This window comes from Nicotiana tabacum, chromosome 2 (assembly GCF_000715075.1).
Source record: "Nicotiana tabacum cultivar K326 chromosome 2, ASM71507v2, whole genome shotgun sequence".
NCBI classification, from domain to species: Eukaryota; Viridiplantae; Streptophyta; class Magnoliopsida; order Solanales; family Solanaceae; genus Nicotiana; species Nicotiana tabacum.
The window spans coordinates 50,671,895-50,680,573 of record NC_134081.1 but is presented as its reverse complement, the minus strand read 5'-3'; the positions used below and the strand labels follow the sequence as shown (position 1 = coordinate 50,680,573).

At 35.5% G+C, this 8,679-nt stretch overlaps 1 protein-coding gene across 1 annotated transcript; it reads left to right on the top strand.

Annotated features, from left to right (window-relative positions):
• Positions 1-4,504: 4,504 nt before the first annotated feature.
• Positions 4,505-6,992, top strand: LOC107786260 (root phototropism protein 2). Its single transcript, XM_016607706.2, has 5 exons — positions 4,505-4,718; positions 4,803-4,872; positions 5,060-5,437; positions 5,527-6,258; positions 6,330-6,992. Exons 1-5 carry the CDS (start codon positions 4,657-4,659, stop codon positions 6,813-6,815), a joined length of 1,728 nt encoding a protein of 575 aa, XP_016463192.1. The 5' UTR covers positions 4,505-4,656; the 3' UTR covers positions 6,816-6,992.
• Positions 6,993-8,679: the final 1,687 nt, after the last annotated feature.

Sequence of the window (8,679 nt, the reverse complement as noted above, 5' to 3'; positions counted from 1 at the left end):
CTTATAATAAATAATAAGTAGTTAACTAATTATTAAATATTAACTAAACATTTCCGACCGATTTCGGTCGAAAATGGCACGGTCAAATGTCACTTAATATTTCCGACCAAATTTTCCGACCGATTTCGGTCGGAAATTTCCAATTTAGATCTGCTAGGGAATGGCTTCTTCCCCATTTCCCCATTTTCTCTATCTCTCTTCCACTTCTCATTTTCTCCTCTCCAGTTGCATTTTCACCCAAAACTACACTCAAAATCAACTCTTGTCTCCCTCCTCACCCAAAATCAAAGCCCCTCATCGTCTCCCTCCCTTCCCCCGTCATTGTTCGGCCGCCAGCTGCCACCACTGCTTCCTCCGCCACCACCACCCACTGCTTTTAGCACCCAAAATCAAACCCCCTCTCTTCTCTTTCAAGGTTAGTTATCTACATTTTTTAATTTAAGTAATTTTAATTCTTCTATTGTATAAACTAGGGTTTAGTTAATGATTAATTAGATTTAGGATTTACTCCTATTGATTATGTTTATGCTAGCATTATCTATGTTAGAAGATTATTATTATGGTAGGGTTAGATAATTTTATAGCTTTCAATTATATTGGTTATGATTAAGTAATTTTAATTCTTCTATTGTATAAACTAGAGTTTAGTTAATGATTAATTAGATTTAGGGTTTACCCCTATTGATTATGTTTATGATAGCATTATCTATGTTAGAAGATTATTATTATTTTAGGGATATATATGAACTTTTAAATTAATAAGCACTCAAATTATTTAAATTAATTATATTGTAACTAAAGTTTATTATGTAACTTAATTCTATAAATTAATTTGAACTATGATTAATATAATTTATTCGTTCTTTATGTAGATGGAATATCATAGTTGGATGTATAATAGGAATTATCCTAATCGTCGGTTTTTGAGGAAGGAATTTATTGAAGGGGTTAAGGAATTTATTACGCATGCAATGTCACTTGAACCGTTTCGGATTGGAGGGTTGATTAGGTGTCCTTGTGTGAAGTGCAAGTGTTTGCATTTTTTTTTGGATTAGCGGATATTAAGGCTCATCTTTATAAAAAAGGATTTATGGATAATTATTTTGTGTGGACTAGTCATGGAGAGATTGATGGTAGTGATGGTGTATTTCATAATGTAGTTGTTGGTGAAAGTAGTAGGTCGGTGGGGAATAACGTTCAACATCCTAGATACCATGAAATGGTTGCAGATGCTTTTGGGATGCACTTCGATTTTGAAACCCATGAAAGTGTTGAACAACCTCCTAACGAAGAGGCAATATATTTTTATGAATAGTTAGAGGCCGTTAGTCGTCCACTAAAGGAAGGGAATAGCTACTCTTATTTATTTAATGCAATTGCTATGTTGCAGGTTCATTCCTAATCATCAGGTTACAAAGATAATCACTGATATTCTTGGCGGGTTGTATAATGCACCCTATCCGACTTGGAGTGACTTTCCAGAGGATCTCGTGCAACAAATGTTCAACCAATTTAAGATTTAAATACAATTCTTATCTATTTAAGCATTATATTAAAAATATTTTTATCTAACATTACATACTTTATTTGCAGACTAAGTGTGCATGGGAGGATCGGTATAACCGTGAAATTTGTGCAAATTGGGAGTACAAATATCGTAAGAGACTCTCTAATTCCTTCTGCTCCGCTCGAAAGGTTAACAAGAAGCCTTCATGGGTTCTACCGGATTTATGGGAGGATCTGCAGAGGTATTGGGCCACCGAGAAATTTGAGAAGCAGAGTGAACAGGGAAAGAAGGCCCGAGCATCTGAGAAGGGTGACTCCTTGCACTGTCTGGGTTCAAGGAGCATGGGGGATACGAGGAGACAACTGATAATTCCTTAAAATATTTCGGTCTATTTTTATCGAACTATATTTATATATGTTAATTTCGTTAACACGTTTTATTATATTTTTAGGAAAAAAAGATATGGGATGAAGATGAGTCATGATGAGTTCTTCATGGAGACTCACATCCGAAAGAAGAAGGCACCGACATATCCAACTAGATGGGTTGAGGACCGGGCGTAGACTACACATGTAAGTTTCATAACTACTATAAATGTTTATAATATTATATAGTTAGTAATTTTATATCTTGTAAATAAAGGGTCACTACAAGATTAATGTGGAGGAGTACACTCAGAGCTTGCCACCGAATGAGCAAGGCGAGCGACCGCCCATTTCAGACGAAGAAGCGCAGATGATATGGTTGGATGTTGTCGATGGTCCTAAAAAGGGGATAGCATACGGTCTTCCAGATAAATTATTTCGGCGCTACAAGGCTGGATTGCAAAGTATAGGGACTTTCGCCCAAGGCGAGGTAATTGATAGGTTGACTATATCGTCTATGGAATAGAAGATCGCAAATATGACAGCAGAGCTTGAAGAGACAAAGGCTAGAGAAAAAAAAAGAGAGATGAACAATTTGGTACCCTTCAAGTTCAGCTAGAAAGGAGGGACGAACAATTTAATCTCCTTCAAGGCTAGCTGGCCAATCTTCTTGCTAGTGGTGCTTTCCCCATTTCCCGGTCTCGTGAGCCTTCCCCATGTGCCAACGATGAAGGTTCTAGGAGTGAAGATGGAGATGATGCTAGATAAAAAAACTCATTGAATGGTGTGTATTGCTAAATAAAGTATTGAACTTGTCAATATTTAGTTGAGACTAATTTTGAATGATGATTATATTGTTATTCTGTTATTGAACATTTTAGTAGTTGTTGTTATGGTTGTTATTAGTTGTTGTTGTTGTTGTTAGATAATGGTTATAAGTGTTAGTTAATAGTTTTTGTTAGTTAATTGTTGTTGTTATTGTTGTTGTTGTTGTTGTTATTGTTGTTGTTGTTGTTAGTATATTCATTGTTGTTGATTAATTATGGTTGAATGGCATCAATGTAATGCTGCCATTATAGGATGAATATTGGTTGTAATTGGCAGGTGGTGTAGCTCAAAAATAGGCATTTTCTGCCAGTTTTTTCCCAGATTTCCAACAGAATTCGGTCGGAAATTTCAAATAAATTCTACAGTTTATTGAAATTTCCGACCGAATTCGGTTGGCAGGTGGTGTAGCTCAAAAATAGGCATTTTCTGCCAGTTTTTTCCCAGATTTCCAACAGAATTCGGTCGGAAATTTCAAATAAATTCTACAGTTTATTGAAATTTCCGACCGAATTCGGTCGGTAATTATGAATATATATATATATAAATTTATATTTATTTTTTAAAATAAATTAACAATTTATTACAATTTACAACTAATTATTTAATTAAATAAAATTATTATTATTTATTTTTTTTAAAAAAATTAATAGTTTTCGACAACCGAAATCTGAATTTTTTATAAAAAAATATTTAATTATTTCCGACCGATTTCGGTCGTAAATTAAAGTTTGACAGTCAGTCAACGCTTTGATATTTCCGACCGAATTCAGTCGGAAATTTCCGACCAATTTCGGTCGGTACATGTTTACGACCATCGTTTTTCCGACCAATTAAAATCGATCGGAATTCGGTCGAAAATTACCAATTTCTGACCGATTTCGGTCGGAAATAGCGGACAGAATTATACTATTTTTTAGTAATGGTATAAGAACACAAGTTTCAAAAACCTTTCCAAGTCTAATAATCATCCAAATTACAAGTTTGAGAAGACTTTCAATTCTTCCTTAACTTCAGTATAAAAATTATATTATTTGACTCCAACAATATTATACTAGTATATAGTATCATTCTTTGTGGAAAAAAGGAATTTTCAAACAAAGATGGTTTTAATTATCACTTTAGGAAGGCATTCACCTAATTGTGTCGGTCGTATAGTCATTTTCACCTTAGGTCTTTTGTATACGTAATCAATTTGCTTTTTTGACCGCTTGACAATGGTTAAATGAAAATATTTGAAAAAGGAAAAGAAAGCACGTCTAGTTTCAGAAGATAGAAACTGTTTGAGAAGGAATAACAAAAGTAAAAATAGCATTGGCTTATTCAATGCACAAGTTCAACAGCGATGACTAGAGCTACTTAATTCCACAATAACTTCAGACTAACTCACAGGGGAAAATTGGGACACCTTTCGCATGTCTATCATAACAACAAAGTGAATGTGTGTCATTTTAGTTTACATAAAATTCGATCATGATACTACTTCGGTTTTACCTATGATGAAATTAAGAGAACTCTAATTTTGCTTTAGATAATATGATAATTGACCTCTCTTAATTTGTTGGAGTGGATCAAAATGAACTCCGTAGAACCAAGAAAGATCCAAAAAACAAGTCAAGGTAAGACGTGAAAAAGAACAAGAAGCGACAGTAAAAATTGAGAGATTCCAAGCTGAAAAGATAAGCTGCTTTATTGGCTGTTGGATATTTGTTGTTAATAGGAATCGGGGGCAGAATGGACAATGGAATCATGAGCTTGAAAATGTGATGCGTTTAAGATAAATTAATTAATTGTCACCCGAAAAAACAGAGTAGAAACAAGTTACAAGTACAAATAAAGTGGATGAAAAAGCCACATCAAGATAAACCAAGCTCTCTCTATATATCCTATAATTAGACCCCTAGTTTTATTATCCTAAGCTTTCCCTCTATGCACTAAATATTGAAGTTTCTCTCTCACATGGCTGCTCCTATCAAGAATACCAATCGACTCTCTCTTGCCATGGAAAGAACTGGCCAATGGTACTATCTATCTCTTTTTCCCCCAAACACACCATTATTATTCTCTTTTCCTGTCTCTGTTTGTATTAACTTTATATATGACAGGGTGTTTTCCCAAGAAATTCCAACTGATGTTGTTGTTGAAGTAGGTGAAGCAAACTTTAATCTTCACAAGGTACGTTACTTATGACCTTGTTATCTTTTGCCTTAACTTAACTAGTGTTAGATTAGATGTGAATTCAGGATATAGAGTTTAGAATGAATATTAGAGCACTTTATCATGTTGTACCCAGTTTGAGTTGGAAACATACAACGGATTTCAGTTGTCATTTCTTGTTATTCTGATATGTTTTCCATGACAGTTCATGCTTGTGGCGAAGAGCAACTACATAAGGAAACTTATACTAGAGTCTAAAGAAACAGAAGTAACGAGGATAAACTTGTCTGAGATACCTGGAGGTCCTGAGATGTTTGAAAAAGCAGCCAAGTTTTGCTATGGAGTCAACTTTGAAATCACAGTTCATAATGTAGCTGCTCTTCGTTGTGCTGCTGATTACTTACAAATGACTGATAAATACTGCGATAACAATCTTGCTAGCAGGACAGAAGATTTCCTTGCCCAAGTTGCCTTGACTAGCCTTTCTGGAGCCCTTGTCGTATTAAAGTCTTGTGAAAATCTTCTTCCCCTTGCTGAGGAGCTCAAGATCGTTCAAAGATGTGTTGAAATCGCCAGTGCTAAGGTACTGAATTCATCTCATTTAAAAGTTTAATTCAAGAGGTGATTGTTGAAAGCATTGACATGAACAGAGCAATATTGGGTTTTGTGTAGGCATGTGTGGAGGCGAATTTTCCAAGCAGATCACCACCAAATTGGTGGACGGAAGAGTTAACGATATTAGACATAGCATTTTTCGAGAGAATTATCATTTCGATGAAAACTCGGGGAGCAAAAGCGTTGACAGCAGCAAGTGCTATAATCACGTATACAGAGAGGTCTCTTCGTGACCTAGTACGTGACCACTCCGGAAATGGCACCAGATTAGTCGCGGAGCCAGAGGACTCCGACATCAGGATGCATCAACGGCAACTTCTCGAGTCAATTGTCAAACTCTTACCTGCAGACAAAGCAGCTTTTCCCATCAATTTCCTATGTTGTCTCCTCCGTACAGCAATTTTCTTAAGAGCAGCTAATAGTTGCAAGAATGAATTGGAGAAAAGGATATCAACAATTTTAGAACATGTCACTGTAGACGATCTACTCGTGTTGTCTTTTACTTATGATGGCGAAAGATTATTCGATCTTGAGAGCGTGAGGAGAATTATTTCTGGATTTATGGAGAAAGAGAAGACTGTGGCGGTTTTTAATGGGGGTGATTTGGGACAACAAGTTTGTTCCACGGCGATGCAACGAGTTGCAAAGACTGTAGATGCTTATCTTGGTGAAATTGCCACTTTTGGGGACCTCACTATAGCCAAATTCAATGGAATTGCTATTTTGGTTCCTAAAGGAGCTAGGAAGGTTGATGATGATCTTTACAGAGCCGTCGATATCTACTTAAAGGTAATAAATCCTTTTCGCAGATTTTAACAAAAATATTCTAGTCAGAAAGAGTAATTGGATCAAAATTGCAGGCACATCCAAATTTGGATGAAATTGAAAGAGAGAAAGTTTGCAGCGTGATGGATACACTGAAACTTTCGTATGAAGCCAGAGTTCATGCTTCACAAAACAAACGTTTGCCAGTGCAAATAGTCCTTCATGCTCTCTACTTCGATCAACTGAAGATAAGGAGTGGCGGAGATGATACTAGCAATTTACCCGAAGCCATGGCAACAAGGAACCAATTACAAGCCGATGTTTCACTTGTGAAGGAGAACGAAGCTCTAAGAACTGAACTGTTAAAGATGAAAATGTACATATCCGATATACAGAAAACAAGTCAAGGGACTACTTCAGCTAAACCCAGTCTCAGCAGGAAGCCAACCTTCTTTTCTTCTGTCTCCAAAAAATTGGGGAAATTGAATCCCTTTAAGCATGGATCAAAGGACACTTCTATGATTGATGATGCCACTGTTGATATTACTAAGCCTAGGAGGAGAAGATTTTCCATTTCCTAAGTTAATTATGTTGTTTGTTCACCATATATTTGGTTTTAGTTTATGTTGAGTGAGAATGGTTGAATTTGTGTAAAGGATTGATTCTGTTGTTTGTTTGTTCTCCTTTTAGGACGAGGATTGCATTTATATCCCCATGTTCTAATGTTACTATAAAGTAGAAAACACTTGTTTTTTCAATACTCTGTTAATTCATGTGATTGTAGACCTAACTCTATTATCTATATTGCATTCCTCTAAATTGTATGTTATGTGGCCTGAAATCAAAGTAGTTAAAAGATCCACTACTCTGCACCATTGGATATTTCAAAAGTAGGATTTGTATTGTCTTGCTAAAATTAATAACGGAAAGTCACGTAAGTTTTAACATTTAATTCAGGCTAATGAAGTGATTAAATTGATCGAAAGGAGCGGACGGGCTCACACAAGGATGGGGAGGTCATTGGGATGCGTGAATCTATTTATGGTACTAGTTGAAATTGGTTTTGAATGGTGGAAGGAAACTATCACTATCCAATTCTGACAGTACAAGTCATGAGCTACTATGATTTAGATTTGCAAACTGGCAAAAAAAATAAATACAATATTTATTTGAAGTTTACATAAACTAAAATAAAGTACTAAACAACCATGGACAAATGGTAGCTTGAATCTGCAACACAACTACAACTTCAATGCTAACCTTCGTCATCCACAGCAGCTCAGCTCCAAATCAAACTCATGTACTCAATAAGTATCTTGGCTAACCTCGATTAAATAGTGACAATATTTTAAAGTAAATAATACTCACCTTGCATAACCTGTGCAAGTCAATAACATATACAATGCAGGGAAATATCCTAAGAGACATGTTAAAAAACAACAAATAGTATTAACAAAGGTGCACAACTAGGGCAAAGGTAGTGAACAAGCTTTGCTAATTAAACGAGTCCAACAAATATAACTTGTACCAATTCCACTCACAAAGAGACACCAAGTAGTGTGTGCTCAAGACTCCTACACAAATAAAGGGTGTCTGTACATAACCATGATCCAATTCCGTATCAGTTTATAGATACCATGGTTATGAGACTAATGTTTCAATGTATGGTGTTAACCCTCTTTTTACATTGATCTGACACATTTTCTCCAACTCAACAAAACATAAGATATTAGCTCACATAGGTAAGATCCAACTTGACAATCAATTCACCAAACAATAACCGAGGCACATGATAGCATGTTAGATGCAACATGAAAACATGTAAAATGCATGACAACGCACAGAGAATACATGTGCATGATCAAGAATACCACCCTTATACCGTCACATGAGCATCAACAGTGAAAAGCCACCCTTATATTGCACACAACATCAACAGTGAAATGCCATCCTTATACTTCACACAACATCAATAGTGAAATACCACGCTTATACTCCACACAACATCAATAATGAAATACCACCCTTATACTCCACATGAAATGCCACCCTTATACTCCACATAATATCAATAGTGAAATGTCACCCTTATACCACATAACATTAATAGTGAAATGCTACCATTATGCTCCTCACAACATCAATAGGGAAATATCACCCTTATACTCTACGTAACATCAATATCAAGAATTCTAACTTTATATCCTACACATCAACAATCAACTTGCACATCATGTCTATATGTTCCATGAACATAACAAATTCAAAATAATAACTTATCACGAAGACAAATATTCTCATCATTCATCAATAAGGTGCACAATGACATAAAAATAATAATGTGCGGTTGCGTGCTCAAGATATAAGACATCATTACGGCTAAATCAATTTAGCAATGATTCCATAAATGCTAAAACATGATCTCTAAACATGAAAGGATAAGCC